We start from the raw sequence: 17,021 nt of genomic DNA, 5'->3' as shown, positions 1-17,021 counted from the left end.
TGTCAGTTTTAAAAATTCATGGCCAAGTATTTAGTCACAAAAACTTTTATCTTCTCTACAGCAGCATTTTCCTGATAAATGTTTTTAATTTATGCTTTTATTTTTCTATTTCTTTCCTCATTTAGCCCTAAATATTCTAGTATAGGTTCTCTGCTAGTTGTCTCTTGATGACTCATTTTTTTTTTGAGGCAGAGAACAAAGGTTTTCCTGGACTATCTATTTACAGAATGCTTGTGTTTAAGGGTTGAAATTTTCCTAGTAGTTAAGAGTTTTGTACAGTGATTTGTTCAGTATTACTTCTCTCTATGGCAGTAGGCATCTGTTTTTCCCCAGTGTAAAGCCTATGGATCTTCTTCCCATTGTCATAAACTAAGGATTTCCTAATTTATAAATTTATAAACTTGACCTCTGAGAGTTGAGAAGTGCTCTGCTAGCTCTTTCTTTGATCTGGAGACATAGCATCTCCTGTTTCCTCTCCAAGTCACCCTACTTGGTAACTACCACTTTTGGCAGTCCTAGCTAATTTGTAGCTTGGTTTTAGAGCTGTCTCCTAGTTTCCCACACAAATGGAGTTTGTACTCTTCTTGGTTTGGATTTCTACAAAAGGGGGAATAAGCAACTTTACACTACCATCTTCACATTGAAATCTGGTGGAAACTATCATTTAAATGTGAGGGTGAAATAATATTCAAGTCCTAGGAGAGTCACCAAAGATGCTCTTTAAAAGTGACATCATCCAAAAGAAAAAATAAATTAAATATGGAGAGCACCTAAGATGTAAGCATTAAAAGAGGAAGGAAAGAATAGCAATTCACAGCTAAAATTCTAAATACCATCAACATGATGTGAGCGTCTATCCGAGCCTTGCCAGGTTCCTTTGGTATTGGGAGGCTTCTCCTTGGAAAATGTAGTATTTTGAGCTGCAGTCTTTAGATCTTTCCTTCTCATCTGGCAGGTACTGGTGCTCTAGGTGCCTCAGAGGATGCTTTGCCATATTTGTCTTTAAATGCTCAGTATGTCGCACACAGTAGAGACATAATAAATTATAAATGAAGATTACAGAGAATATGAACACAGACTCACATGGACATCTGTTTGCTGATCCAGAGTTCTGGCTCTGGAGTTATTGAAATGAACTTTCCCACAGAATTAATGTCACTGACTGTTTAAGTGTCTTATATTCATCAATGGTTATCATGACCTCTTCTCAAACTTAGGCCAAAGATACAAAACTACAACTTAAATTCTTATACTCTTTATGGGTAAGGTAGGGGTGAAGAAGGGTTGCTTTATTTGTTAGTTGTCCATTATTACAGAAATCTGACTAGTCAGATTTTTAGGCTGGTTGGGATGGAGGAGGGAAGAGGTGGTGACAGTGGTTTGAGTCTCTGATGAAAAAAATGATCATTAGCTTTGTGATGGTGGAGGGTGATGTGGTGGCATCTAGGCCACTGCTCTAGTGAAGACCTACTTATTCAAATATTCATTTATTCACTTGCTCTAGCTTGTGTCTCTTCTTCACCAATCTATCTCCTTATCCTCAGATTGCAATGCTGTAATACTGACCTTAAAAAAAAAAAAAAAAAGAATTTGCTCCCGATCTATTGAGGCTCTTGGTTTGAAATTTTGTTTTTCCTTCACTCCTTTCTTCTCACCAAACCACAAGCAAACTACTCTCCAACCTCCAAGAAGGTCTGTTCTGCTTGTTTTGGAGCTGCTGACTTAAAATATTTAATTCTGGTCTCCTACCCCATTCTGAGCCTAGAGCTCACAGCCAAGTGCAGAATAATCTGGAAGGGATGGTGGAGTAGACATACCTTGGCTGTGTTCTTCCTACTGAGCAGTGGACAACATTCCCTGTTATAGATTTGAACAAATCTGCAAGTTTCCAGCTCCAAAGGGGGCCAAAATTTCCTCCAGAATAGCATGTGATACCTCTGCAGTCTCCTGAAGATCTCCATGGAGAAATGAGCTCTCTAACCCTCTGTGCTGAGCAGAAGACAGTACTCGGGTCCTGGAAATGTCAGAACTCACTGTGACTGTCAGTGTTGATAGGAGAAACACTCATGTAACTTCCTCAGTGTACTTTAAAGACAACTTTAAATGACTTTTGACAGAATTGGCCAAAATTGTTCTACTAGCATTGTACCACTGTGCTAAACAGAGATTTTAAGAACATTTGTATGCCTTTCACAAAAGTAAAACCTTGAGTGTCCAGTACAATACACACACCCACACCCATACCCACACACACACGTAGATCAATGATATGTAATCAGTGATCATTATCATCTATTTGGTGCTCATAGTTCACAAGACATTTTCACTTATTTAATCCTCAAAATAATCCCTTGTTATTAGACATGGTAGTAGAGAAAGAATGGCACACAGCTAGATTCTGGTGACAGACTTAAGCAATTCTGAACAGCAGGAAATCAAGAATGAACATATTTGAAAAATGATTGAGGGTTAGCTTGCAAATCAAATCCAGCTTTACGGTGGTACGCTTAAGTTCTGGACTCCTAAACATAATTTCTGAGAAAGAGCCTCTTGCCCTAATAATTAAAACTTAAGCCAATTCTGTCATTCTTTATTCCCTTACCGTTTACTGCATATAGCATCTATGTTCCTTGCTGTCCCACTGCAATGCAAGCTCTTTGAAGGCAGAGAGTGTGTCTTGTTGTATTCAGAGCCCATAATAGGAATTGACACCTATTGGAGATTTTATTAATTCATTGAATGAGTTAATGAATCTTTAGCTGAAGGGACAGCCCCACAATGTGAGCACGTGATACGTATTTGGCAGGTTACGATTTGGCTACATTCCCTTTCTAAACAGGCTTTGCAATTCTGCTCTACTTTCCATGGAGCTGAAGCAGGATTTTATAACTTCTAAGGCCCTTGACATAAAATGCCACCATTAGGGAAAAGAAAAGATTTCTGGAAGATTTACTAAAACTCCAGAGGTGGTAGGAATAAAGGAAAAATGTGTACTAAGCACTTCTTTGGCCCTTAGGATCTCTGCACTTGGTCAAACAGAATCAGATTCTTTCAGTCTGTCTTCAATGGTATTCACAAATATTGAATCCATTATAAAGTTTGTACATTACCTCCATACAGACAAGAAAAATCAGAATAGTGATAAAATGCTAAAGGATGGTTCTTTCCTGTTCTACACTCAGTATCATCAAGCAGGAGATACTAAATTCACTGTCAGGTTAGGGTGTAGTTTACTAATATGCTTTTCACACCCAGGGACATATGAAAAGGCTTTGTGAGAGGGCTGGAATTTGGAGCCTGACTGACCTTCTGAGACTATGATGAGGCAGTTATATTGACTTCTGGGGTGAATATTAAAGAGGACTACTGCAGTAGCTTTCTAAGTAATCTCTAGTTTCTCCCTCTCTAATCCTTCTTATGTACATTATGCTATGCAATTTTAAGTACCACTCACTATCATCTGGAGATCCTCAATTAAAAAAAACAAAAACACCACCAACAAAAATACCCAAACACCAAATAACTTCATTATGCTTACTGTTTATTCCTAAGCCTGGAGCTCAAGACATTCCACAGTTTGACTCTGATCTTGCATGTGACCATCTATTATTACTATTCTCCTGTAACAATCTTGACCTGTCTACTTGAGTCAGGTTGGTGTACCTACCATCCTCTAAACACACCACTCAACCTCTATGTTTTAGGACACTTTCTATGGTGTACACAGAATTTTTTTGTTAGAGGGTATTCAGAGGATAATTCAAATCCTATACATCTTTCCTTAAGATCCAACTGAAGTTTCTTCTTCTCTAGGTCTATTCCATCAATTTTTCTAGGTCATATTCCACCTTGAAATTTAACTTAATTCTTTCATGTTTCTATGTCATATGTGTGTCTTGTATCAAATAGTAAGCTCCTGGTAAAGGTACCCTAAGAATTATCCAGTTTCATTTGTTCTTCAAACTGTTAATCGTTTATTGAACCCCTATGTATTTAAAATTTTTCTTTGCACACAAGATGCCAGTCCTGTATCAACAGCAAAATAGTATAATCTTCTTGTATTGTCATATAATAATTTTAATAATTTACTTCTGCATATGAATCACAATTAAATATTTGGGAACAGAGATGACACAATCTTTTTCCTTGCTTTATTATTTTGTATTTCTGAACTGTACTTCTGAAGTCTTGAAAGGCAGAATTACAACCAGTTCAAGATTTGCAAACTCAATCATGTTCAAACATAACAAGGAAAAAAACCAAATAAACATTTCTTATTTATTAAAAAAACAAATTTCTAAAACTAGAACTCTCTGTTAGCATTTCTTTATCAGTCTGCCTTTATTTTTTAAAGATCTTAAACATGCATTTGGGATACAAATAATTAAAAATGCCCACATTTTAAGAAACCATATATTGATTTAAGGTGTTATCTATATTTTCTTGGACAAATCAATGTTTTCTTAAAAGGTGGAGATATTGGCTTAGAAGTTTACCAACACCACAGAGCATCCCATATAAAAACACATGCCATTAAGAAACAAACAGGAATCTTGAAAGAGAAAAGAAACTCTAGCCTGAATATAATAAATTGTATCCAGAAATTCCCTTCCCATTATCCTTTAGGACAACCACAGAATCCTTCTGACCTGCAACTTTAGCCTAAGTAGAGTAAGATAAGAACTCTAATTGCTAAGTACTAAAATAAAAATATGATTTACAAGACTTTCCTAGCTATCTACAACTTTATTAGCAAATGTCAATTTCATAAGATGCCTTGTTTTTATAAGCTCTTGTGTCAACATAGTTTAATAATAAATTTATTATTCATATAATTTTTTGACCCATAATTAGTATAAAACATTTCTCTAAAGAAACTAAAAATACGCATTCAAATGTAGCCAAGTTATTTTCTTAGAAAGAAGCTCTCAGTCCCCTTTGGAATTCACTTCTCCAGAAGACCTATCCTTAAGGACTTCTGGAGTCTAGCAATGTTGGCATCCAGTGCTGCAAGGCCATTACGGAAGTCTTGTTCATCATGGGAAGTGAAGGTTGAAAAAGAAGAGATGCTCCAGTCGGATATCAAGTCAGAATGTAAAAAGCTGCCATCGGAGACAACACTACTGTTCACTTGAATGCTGCTCCTCGGACAAAGGGAGGGGCCGGGAGGCTCAGCCAGTTCCGGTGGCTGCTCAGTGGCTGCGGGAATCTTGCAGATGGCTTCCTTTATTTTCTTGAGGAGCTTCCTGTCCTCTGTGTCGGGTGTTCGGGAATGTTTTTCAGGTGCATCTTCTGCTTCCTTTTTGGAAGGGCAACAAACTCCGGATGCACACAATTTATTTTCCTTTTCAGAGATGAGTCCATTGTTGCTGACCAGCTGTGGTGGAGCTACACTAACCTGTGGCTGGGGAGATAATCTCTTGGATAGTGGTGATTTCTTTTTACAAGTGCTTCTAGCAAACGGAATGTAAATTGTAGTATCCAAATTACACTCATCTTCTATTAATGTTGTCATTTCATTCTCATCAGAATCTTGTTTTGAAAGGGCAGAAGTGATTCCAGGGGCTACTGTTTCCTCCATGCTCCCAGTGTTACTATGTTGAGGGCCTTTGGAAGGCAGAGCATTTTCATAGGGTCTGCCTGGCACTATGTTTTCCTCATTGTTAATTGCAGAAAGTGTAAATATGTCATCTGTTTCTAACTTATTTAGGTAGCTCATTATGGAAGTGTGAGCAGGGATTGGGTCATGTTGAGGTTGTTTTTCATGAATGTTCAGAAGTGATTTGGTAAGATTATTCCCAGGCTTGCAGCGAGCATTGTCCATACTAAGATCTGAAAGAAGCTTTGCCATACTGTTCTGTAAAGTTCTGTTAAGAAGAATTTAGTACACTAATATTTTTTACTTCTTTTTCATTTATTTATATACACCTCATCTTTAAAAGAAAGGATTTGAGGCAAGTGCCTGGTTCTCAATACAGAAAAAAGAAACTGAAAGCACAAACTCACAGAATACACTCTGGAATGAGTAAATTAAAGTAACAAATGATAAAAAACTTTGGTCTGTATTAAATCTAATATTACATCTAAAAATAGAGGCTCATAAATTTTTTCTCTTAAGGTATAGAGATGCTTTTTCTTGAGCAACATTGAAAAATGATAAGTATAATTTATTTGTTAGGGGATTCTGTTCATAATTATTTCTCTCTACTCAAAACATATGTAAAGGACACTGGAACAATACTGGTAAAAAAAAGGATGGTCAGAAATAATCACCTGGCATAATTAAGTGTAGGCAACAGCTAGGAACCAAGAAAAGTGTGGATATAAGGAAAACCACACAGGATTTGAAGTCAGACAGAAATGGAATAAAACCTTAGCCTATTACTAGCTGTGATCTTGGGCAAGTCACTCATCCTTTCTGAAACTCAAGTTCCTCAGTTGCTAAATGAAGATACCTACTTCAGAATTAAAACAAACATTACATATAATAAAATAATAAAACATAAGGAAAAAATGCTTAGCCTGGCTTCAGGCTAACTGGGTAATCATTTGATGGCAGCTTTTATTGGTAGTCCTATTAAGGTCATTGTAAACCAAGCCTTAGTCTACTTCAATTGAATCATGTACGTTCTCACATATTGATAAGAAAAAGAATCACACCAATTTTTAAAAAGACATTAACATAACTTTAAAAGATTACAACTAGCCAATCAGAAAAATTCAAATTGTTAAAATGTGATTTTTTTTCCCTTATCAAAAAAATAATAATACACATTGCTAGAGAAGCTTGGAGAGGCAGGTTGCTAGTAGGACTGTGTACTGGTATAACTCTTCTGGAGAGCAAACTGGCAGTACATCTGAAGCCTTGAAGACCTATATTCCCACATGTTCTGACCCACCCTACTGATACAGAGGCTGTACCAAAAGATATATTTACAAAGATAAATTTACAATAGAAAATAGATAGACTCAGTATATTTATCTTCAAATACAGTGGATTGATTTAGGTAAATTATAGTATAATTACATTATAGCCACTTATGGTTATGTTGTAAAGAATATTTATTAATGGAGAAACGTTCATTATATAAGGTAAATTTAAAAGAATAGGCCATAAGTAACATTGATAAAATACTATTTTTGTAAAAACAGTCACACATATTCAAATAACACACTAAAAGGACATCTCTATACTAAACAGTGGTTATTGTAACTCTGGATACAGAATGATTTTTTCCTACAAAAAGGAAAATTTTTTTTTTCCAACCTGGCTTACACTATCATCTTAAACATGCTCTACTTTGAGTTCTGATTGCTCTTAAACAGCCATAGCTTCCTGCCACTTTTACTCATACCTCTTTCAGGAATCTACTGATATAATATTGTATATCAACTATATATATATATATTTTAAAAAGCTAATGAGCTATTAATAGACAAAAAGTACATTATCAGAAAATATTTTTGAAAAATTGCTCTAATGAATAATGACCCTGTTAATTAATTTGATCAGACTGCATACTGGAATTTTTATTTATTTTTAGAAAAGGAGTATTTATGTTGATATTTCTTTCCAATCTTAAATAAAAATATCTTTGCTGTGGAAAAAAATCAGTTACAAAGAAAAGAAGGGATAATGACATTATCTCTGGAAATTAATAGCAATCACTAGGCTTCTGATGTATAAAACAAAATGTGACTCATCATTATTGCCTCTGAAAAAAAAAAATCTCTGTAAGTAAAGAGACAAGAAGAAAATACAAAGTTGAGACAGTTTGCCAAAATTTAAAAGGAAGCAATACAAGCAACTAAATAGCTACAAAGTGGATGTATTTGTGTTTCAATTATATGGGATACAGCTAAACACATTGATATTTAATGCTTAGAAAACTGGCACACTTTCATAATAAAAATGCAAGATTCTTTCTGAGCTACTTTTAAAAATGTACTTATTTAACTATCTGTACTTTTAAGAGTGCTCTGGGAAGCTATTAGAAGAATATTTATCACTTATTTACTGAAAATATATTAATTCTCCACACATTAATGGTTTTATAATGTGTTGTAATAAAATCTGAAAAAAGTGATAAACATGTGTTTCAAAACTATTGAAGGTTGGAGAAGGGGGCAAGAGAGAGAGTCTAGGCTATTTACAGCTTGCATGTATACCTTCTAGTTGTTATCCCTCCTCCATAGTGTGAGAAAGGCATTCAGAAATTTTGTGCCATTTCTTCTAAGAGATTATTTTAAATGCATACAAAAAAACCTGACTGAGGTGTATGACTACAGGGAAGAGGGCCGGGTGGATGAACACGAAGATTTATCTGATGTTGTGGTTCTTCTACCATCAAGAGTAAAATGAAGGTGGTCATGATAGCCCAACTATAGTACTGGAGATGTTCCAAACACCATAAATCACCAACATGGGTGAATTTAGATACAATCAAGCTCAAAGACTATTTTGTTTTGTTTTGCTTTTTAATTTAAAGGATAAAACAAAAACTGCCATCAGTGGGTATACTTAGCATTTTGAAGCTGTTACTGAGGATTCAGGAAACATACACATAGTATTAAACCCTGTTACGTACGACTGTGCTAACTGCCCACTATGTTCCTAAAATCATTTAAAAAGACCAGTTAATCATACAAGAAGATATGTCAAAGAAATAATCAATCCTCCCATGTTTCCTTCATATGCTACATCTATAGCTTTTCTTCTTCCTTCCTAATTACAACCCTTAAATAGAATTCGTGCCTCATATCGAATTTACCGAGTATCATAATTCCTCCAGGTGGTAAAGATACCTCGAGACAAGTGCTGGGCATAGAAGCCACAGGGCATAAATCTGCAAAGAAGTAAAAAGCTAACCTTTGCAAACAATATGGCTTCTCTCTCACTTACCAACTTTACATTTCCCTGTATGGCCCCGGAAGATGACTGGTTAGCCAGAGACGGGTAAGATTCCTCAAGGGAGGAACAACCTAAGACAGGCACAGTCGCAGGGGGGCCATCAGGTGAGAATTTGGGGATCAACAGAGGTGAGGCTCAGAACCTCACCCCCCCTGCTTTGAGAGAAATCTTCTGCATCCGTGGATGTCTTGCTGCCCTTGTCTAGCCTGGATTAATACTTAGTCCATAGGCACACACCTGATCATCTGATCATCTACATTTGCCTTCTTACAGCACTAAACTATGTTTTCTACCTTTATCTTGCATCTACCTACCACTTCAGCATTTTATTAAAAATAAAAATAATAATAATAATAGGAGAAATGTGGGATCAATATATAAATCAAGTACAAAAATCAAACGAATATTCATATTTGACCTGATTGTTTATAGGTCATAATGCATGATCAAAACCGAAAGTTTCTGTGATGAATGCCCTTGTACTGTTCACCATGTAAGAATTTATTCACTATGTAAGAATTCGTTCACCATGTAAGAACTTGTTCGTTATGCTTCAGAAGATTGGAGACTGACGAGAATTAGGCTTGAGATGGATTAATGATTGTACATTGAGCGTTGACCCCCCTATACTGAATTTTATTGTTGTTAACAACCATTTGATCAATAAATATGAGAGATGCCCTCTCAAAAAAAAAAAAAGACCAGTTAATCTAACAGGTGAGCTAGTAGTCATGAGGCAGGATTTATGCCCAGCATAAAAGAGAGAAGATCCTTGACAACAATGGGAAAAAAACTGACAGGAAAATTCTTGAAAGTCTTAAGAAAAGGAGAAAACATCTATAGCTAATATTTTAGACATAGTCTTTTCAAAAAGCAAATGGTAGACAAGAATTAATAACCCTTTTCAGTTCCCATGCTTCTAGGTTAGGGTAAATGTTAAGAAAAGGCTCCACTTGCAAGTGAATCCCTTTTCATGCCTAATAAACCCTGAAAAAGGAAGACTGTGTGTTTTTTGAAAGAATGAGCAGGTACAACGGTATCTTCTAGAAGGGTAGAAAAATGTTTCAATAATGGGTCACCTTGTCTCTAATACAAGCTGTCTTCTATCTTTTTCCTAACAGAAAGGAAGCAAGGCTGAAGAGGGAATCCACAATCTTGGCTCAGTTCCCAGCAGAGGCACCAACTAGCTATGAAAGCCAAGCAAGTCCCTTCATTTCTTAGGGTCTCCAGGAATGGCAATTTCTAGATTTATACTGTTACTTACTCTGAAAACTGCTCTTACATTTTTGTTATCAATTTTCTTTGCAAATGCACCACACACGTTAGATAGATTTTAATGTAGTTTATCTTTTAACAAAGAAAGATTTATCTCCCTACATACATCATCAAAGCACTAGAATAAGCTTTTTGCTTGACAATGTATTTAGCAATTAAAATGATTAAATATTTTTGTGTTACTCTCTCACACACACACACATATTTTCTTGTAATGACTTTTTACCAACATCATATCAACTATTGACATTCCTGCATCCAAGGGGAGAAGATAAAAATTGCCATCCAAAATGCCCACTCAAGTGTGGTGAAAGATTTTATTTCTTCATTTATCACAGTGTTGAGTCCTTTGAGTACAGATGAGGCCTCAGAGCCAGATGTATGGATACTCAGCAGTGTAGAGGGTAGAATTTAGACACAGGGTATCGTAAAGAGGCCAGAGAAAACAAACTTCACACATTCTGCATCTCAAACTTGGTTCTGGGTGGCTGTCTGGAGTGCTCTCTGCCTGAGAAGCTTGAGAATACAGTAATTTAAGAACTGGGCCCAAAATAGAGATGTACAGGCTGAATTTAAAGCTGCTACAGGGTTCTAGTAGCAGATAGGTTTTTATGTAAAATAATAAAAAGTAAATTTAGTTTTTATACTGGAAGGTAACTTGGAAATTATCTGATTCAAGCTTGTATTTTTCAGGTGACTAACTCAAGGCCACACAGTAACTTAATGGCAGAACTGGGACTAGATCTGGGATTTCTAGGTCAAACTCAGGCCCTCTCTAGGCTGCTGCTTATGCTGTGTTGGGGCTCATTTGCTGGTGTATTAGGGTCTAGAATGTATGATTTGTTCTCTTTGGGCTGCCCCAGGTAGGAGTCCTGCTGCCTGGGACATTGCATCCTTGATAAGCTATTCTTGTTCAGCATTATATCTTCTTTGGGGGTGAGTTTACTCTGTTAAACTGAGAGTTTGCCTGACTCTACCAGCCAGCTCCGTGACAGGTGACATTGGTGAACGGACAAAACCATGGTTCTGGTTGTCAAATTACCCATTATCAATTAGTCTGGTAAAATCTTTCTCCTCAGAAAAGTTCATAAGTTAAAGTTATAACAAAAGATTGTACGTTTAAGGCTACCCTCCCTTGTTTTGTTTTGTTTTGTTTTTTAATTCTTAAAAATTTCCTATGCTATACTTTCACACATATACTTGGAACATAATGTAACAAAAATGTTTGTTGAATAAATGACTAAGTAAATGAGTCCATCCATTTATTCACCCATTTCCCAGGTAAAAAAAAATGCTAAGTCAAAAATACATCAAAAAGATCATCCATCATGATCAAGTAGGATTTATTCCAGGGATGCAAGGATGGTACAATATTCGAAAATTTATCAACATCATCCACCACATCAACAAAAAGAAAGACAAAAACCACATGATCATCTCCATAGATGCTGAAAAAGCATTTGACAAAATTCAACATCCATTCATGATAAAAAACTCTCAACAAAATGGGTATAGAGGGCAAGTACCTCAACATAATAAAGGCCATACATGACAAACCCACAATCAACATTATACTTAATAGCGAGGAGCTGAAAGCTTTTCCTTTAAGATCAGGAACAAGACAAGGATGCCCACTCTCCCCACTTTTATTCAACATAGTACTGGAGGTCCTAGCCACAGCAATCTGACAGCACAATGAAATAAAAGGTATCCAGATTGGCAACGAAGAAGTTAAACTGTCCCTGTTTGCAGATGACATGATGTTGTACATAGAAAACCCTAAAGAATCCACTCCAAAACTACTAGGTCTAATATCTGAATTCAGCAAAGTTGTACGATACAAAATTAATACACAGAAATCTGCTACATTCCTATGCACTAACGATGAACTAGCAGGAAGAGAAATCAGGAAAACAATTCCATTCACAATTGCATCAAAAAGAATAAAATACCTATAAATAAACCTAACCAAGGAAGTGAAAGCCCTATACTCTGAAAACTATAAGACACTCATGAGAGAAATTAAAGAAGATACCAATAAATGGAAACACATCCCGTGCTCATAGACAGGAAGAATTAATATTGTCAAAATGGCCATCTGGCCTAAAGCCATCTACAGATTTAGCGCAACCCCTATCAAACTACCAACAGCATTCTTCAACAAACTAGAGCTAATACTTCTAAAATTCATATGGAACCACAAAAGACCCCAAATAGCCAAAGCAATCCTGAGAAGGAAGAATAAAGCTGGAGGGATTATGCTCCCAGACTTCAAGCTCTACTACAAAGCCACAGTAATCAAGATAATTTGGTACTGGCACAAGAACAGACCCACAGACCAGTGGAACAGACCTGAGAGCCCAGATATAAACCCAAGCATATATGGTCAATTAGTATAAAATAAAGGAGCCATGGATATACAATGGGGAAATAACAGACTCTTCAACAACTTGTATTGGCAAAACTGGACAGCTACATGTAAGAGAATGAAACCAGATTGTTGTCTAAGCCCATACACAAAAATAAACTCAAAAATGGATCAAAGACCTGAATGTAAGTCATGAAACCATAAAACTCTTAGAAGACAACACAGGCAAAAATCTCCTGAATATAAACATGAGCAACTTTTTTCTGAATGCATCTCCTTGACCAAGAGAAACAAAAGGAAAATTGAACACATGAGACTATACCATGATAAAAAGCTTCTGTATACAGCAAAGGACACCATCAGCAGAACAAAAAGACATCCTATGGTATGGGAGAATATATTTGAAACGACATATCCAATAATGGGTTAACATCCAAAACACATAAAGAACTCACATGCCTCAACACCCAAAAGGCAAATAACCCTATTAAAAAATGGGCGGAGGATATGAACAGACACTTCTCCAAAGAAGAAATTCAGATGGCCAACAGGCACATGAAAAGATTCTCCACATAGCTAATTATCAGGGAATTGCAAATTAAAACCACAATGAGATATCACCTCACACCAGTTAAGATGGCCAACATAGAAAAGACTAGATACAACTAATGCTGATGAGGATGCAAAGAAAGGGGAACCCTCCTACACTGCTGGTGGGAATGTAAAATAGTTGATCCATTGTGGAAAGCAGTAGGGAAGTTCCTCAAAAAACTAAATATAGAAATACCACTTGACCCAGAAATCCCAGTCCTAGGAATTTATCCTAAAAATGCAGGATCCCAGTTTCAAAGAGACCTATGCACCTCTAGGTTTATTGCAGCACTATTTACAATAGCCAAGATATGGAAACAACCTAAGTGTCCATCAGTGGATGAATGGATAAAGAAGAAGTGGTACATATACACAATACAATATTATTCAGTCATAAGAAGAAACAAATCCTACCATTTGCAACAACATGGATGGAGCTAGAGGGTATTATGCTCTGTGAAATAAGCCAGGCGGAGAAAGACAAGTACCAAATGATTTCACTCATCTGTGGAGTATAGGAACAAAGAAAAATACTGAAGGAACAAAACAGCAGCAGACACACAGAACCCAAGAATGGACTAACAGTTGCCAAAGGGAATGGATTGGGGAGGGTGGGTGGGAAGGGAGGGATAAGAGGAATAAGGGGCGTTATGATTAGCACACATAACATGGGGGGGCACAGGGAAGGCAGTATAGCACAGAGTAGATAAGTAGTGACTCCATAGCATCTTACTAGGCTGATGGACAGTGACTGTAATGGGGTATGTGGTGGGGGCTTGATAATGGGGGAATCTAGTAAACACAATGTTGCTATGTGATTATATGTTAATGATACCAAAAAAAAATGCTAAGGTTTGCTCAAGACTAAATTAGACATGGAGTTGTTACCAGGAATAAACTATTTTAGCTAGGGCTATGCCATGTGTAACAGCAAAGAAAACTGGGCTAGGAATTAAGAGATATGAGTTCTAGTCCCAACTCTTTTAGGAACTTTCTATTACTATTTAACTTGCATGGCCCCAGTTTCCCTATTTATGAAAATGCAGGTATTAAAATCTTTCCTCCAAAGATGAAAATAAGTAAAATTACAGACATGGGAGAGAGAAGACTGAAAATAAATCAAAGTACTTTATAAATAAAAAATAACATCAGTTTCTGATTTCATGCTCATAAAGAAACTGGACTTAGTGGTAAAAAGAAAAATATTGTGAGAAAAAAGGTAAACTCCAGGGGAACTAGATCATTTGCTTCATTTCCTGCTTGAGGCAGAGAACTATGCCCCTCAGAATGAGGAGATATTACCAGTGACACCTAAGCAACTGCTTACGGAACTCAACCATGCTGACTACCTCTTTTATTTTTCAAATGGACTGTACACCATTTGTACTTAAAAGAAAAAAAGTTTATTGGGATATAACTTATATAAAATTCACTCTTTTAGATGTATAATTTAGTGGTTTTAGTATCCCCAGAGCTGCACCATCCTCACCTCTATCTAATTTCAGAACATTTCTGTCATCCTGAAAAGAAACTTTAGCACTCACTCCCCATTCTTCTTCCCCCAGGCCTTGGCAACCACTAATCTAACTTTTATTTCCGTGGGTTTGCCTATTCTGGACATTTCATATAAATAGAATCATATAGCATGTGGCCTTTGTGACTGCCTTCTTTTACCATAAATACTTGATAATAACAGTTTTCACCCCAAAATTATGCCTCCAAAATAACTTTACTTTGAATGACTGGTATATGCCAACATTTTAGAAATTCTGACTAGAGCATAAATTGTAACACTTCAATAATACAATAAGTGTATTTTGCTTTTCTCACCAGTTAATATGTTTGAATGAAATTGTTCCATGAAATATGAATGTGGTAAAAAAGCAGTATTTTTATATTAACATGGTTTATATAGTCATTTCAAATACTTATAAAACTAAACTAAATAAAATACTATGTATATATGCTATAAATATTATAAATATATATATGTAACTATTTCATCTATTTCCCTAAAAGTTTATAATTCAAAATGGGGGAAAAAGCAGTTTATAATTCAAACTGATTCTTCTTATTTGGAATCAAAGGAGATTGACTGATTGTTTTATATTCAGATTGTTTCATATTTGGAACTATGAACTTCTAAGATCATTGAAAGGAATAGTCAGATCAAATGATACTCAGGTTTAAGATAACTGACTTCTCTAGGATTTAAGGAAATAGTTGAAAATCTAAGTCTTAGCAAATGCCTCAAGAGAAAACTGAACTTCTTGAGTCAGGTGATTTTATTTGAGAGCAGATGTTTGAGGGAAAAAAGAGGTCTTAGGGGTTGTGGTCGGCTCCCTCACTTCACTGATGAAATAAATGAGGCTCAGAGGCTGAATGACTTACCCAAGATCACATAGCATGAGGGCTTACTGTGTTAAGTGCTTCTCATCAATTATTTCTTAGTGTTCCCATCAACAGTAATCATGTCTCCACTTTACTGCTGAGGCTTACAGAGGTTAAGTAACCTGCTCAGTTATACAGCTAATATGTGGCAGAGCTGGGATTTTATTTAGGTGTCTCCAGCTCATTTCGGCTCCTTTTCTGAGCCCTCTTCTTGGAAGCATATGGTTTAAACAAGCATTTAGTCAGGTTTGGAATTTCTGAACTTAATTGAAATAGAAGAAAACATTACAAATTAGCAAAAACACTGACAAAATAAAAGAAAAAGATAGGGGTAAGTGCAGGTCTGATATTATTTTGAAGTCTACAGTATATCTAATAAAAGGCCTAAGTTATTCAAATGAAGCCAATATTACCTGGTTAATTCTCTTAGTCGAGTCACCTCGGCATCTCGCTGTCGTAATGTTATTCCCAATATCTGATTTTCCTTTTCAGCAGCTTCTAACTTAAATCGGGAGCTTTTCACATTGACTAAGGCTTCCTCCAATTCTAAACAACAAAAAAACTTCAGTTTCCTTATTCCTTTGTACAAAATGTGACTATAACTACAGTTCAAATACATACCAATTTTTATTCTTGTTGTCTCAATGTCAAATTGCTGTTTGTTTTCAAGTAAACTTTGATCTTTCTCTTTAAACATACCAGCAAATTTTTTGTTTTCATCTTTCTGATTTTCAATCACTTGTAAAAGCTCTTCATTTTTACTCTGTAGTAATTCCTGGTTCTTTAGTGACTCCTGTAATTGATTTTGCAGTGACTTATTCAATGACTGAAGAGAAAACACTGTAAGACAAGACAGATTAAATAATTGTATCCCTAATTTAAAAAGCACAAGCTGGGAAAAAAATACTTATAAAAAAAAGAAAAGTCCCCAAATTTTTTGATTCTGCTTATAATCATATGCTTGAGCAGTTCTCTGTGAATACTAAATGTATTTTTTAAGTTTGACTGGCAGAAGTCATAGCTTTCTTCTCCAATTGATATCTTAGGCATTACATTTTTGTAAACCCTTTTTAATAGAAGAATATATGCACAAAGTAAAAAAAAATTCAAACACCACAGAATACCAATGACACCAAATGATTCTCAATTCCCATCTTTCTACTTGCCCTGCCCCTGCCAGAAGCAATCACTACACTATTATCTTCAGTATCTTTCTGGAAAATATTTTTGCATGTAACATCTATATTTAAATATAAAAGCCAATCATACTAATCCCCTAGTTTCTTACCTTGCCTCCCTCCTCCCCACGATTGTTAATGTATCAGCACATAGATTTATCATATCCTTTTTAATGACTATAAAAGTATATGGCACCATTTGTTTAACAAATGCAGTCCTGAGTGAAGGCTTATTAAGTGTGAAGCTCTGTATTAGAACCTGGGCATACAATGGTGAGAAAGAGATATGGTACCTGCTCTCAGGGAG

The 17,021-nt window shown here is 35.8% G+C and overlaps 1 protein-coding gene across 4 annotated transcripts in view; it reads right to left on the bottom strand.

Moving 5' to 3' along the window:
- Positions 1-4,129: 4,129 nt before the first annotated feature.
- Positions 4,130-17,021, bottom strand: part of CCDC14 (coiled-coil domain containing 14) — a 39,670-nt gene continuing 26,778 nt past the window's right edge. For 3 of the 4 annotated variants that reach the window (XM_017662398.3, XM_073231529.1, XM_073231530.1), the window contains 3 exons: positions 16,158-16,376; positions 15,950-16,082; positions 4,130-5,867 (listed from right to left, as the gene is read on the bottom strand). In XM_017662398.3, coding sequence (XP_017517887.3) covers positions 4,946-5,867; positions 15,950-16,082; positions 16,158-16,376 — 1,274 coding nt within the window. In that variant the 3' untranslated portion in view covers positions 4,130-4,945. The remainder of the gene's footprint in view (positions 5,868-15,949; positions 16,083-16,157; positions 16,377-17,021) is intronic. The other variant, XM_037013104.2, reaches the window with a different exon arrangement.

The sequence above is a fragment of the Manis javanica genome, chromosome 3 (assembly GCF_040802235.1).
Source record: "Manis javanica isolate MJ-LG chromosome 3, MJ_LKY, whole genome shotgun sequence".
Lineage (NCBI taxonomy): Eukaryota > Metazoa > Chordata > Mammalia > Pholidota > Manidae > Manis > Manis javanica.
Note: the sequence above shows the minus strand (reverse complement) of the source record. Positions and strands in the feature narration are given on the sequence as shown.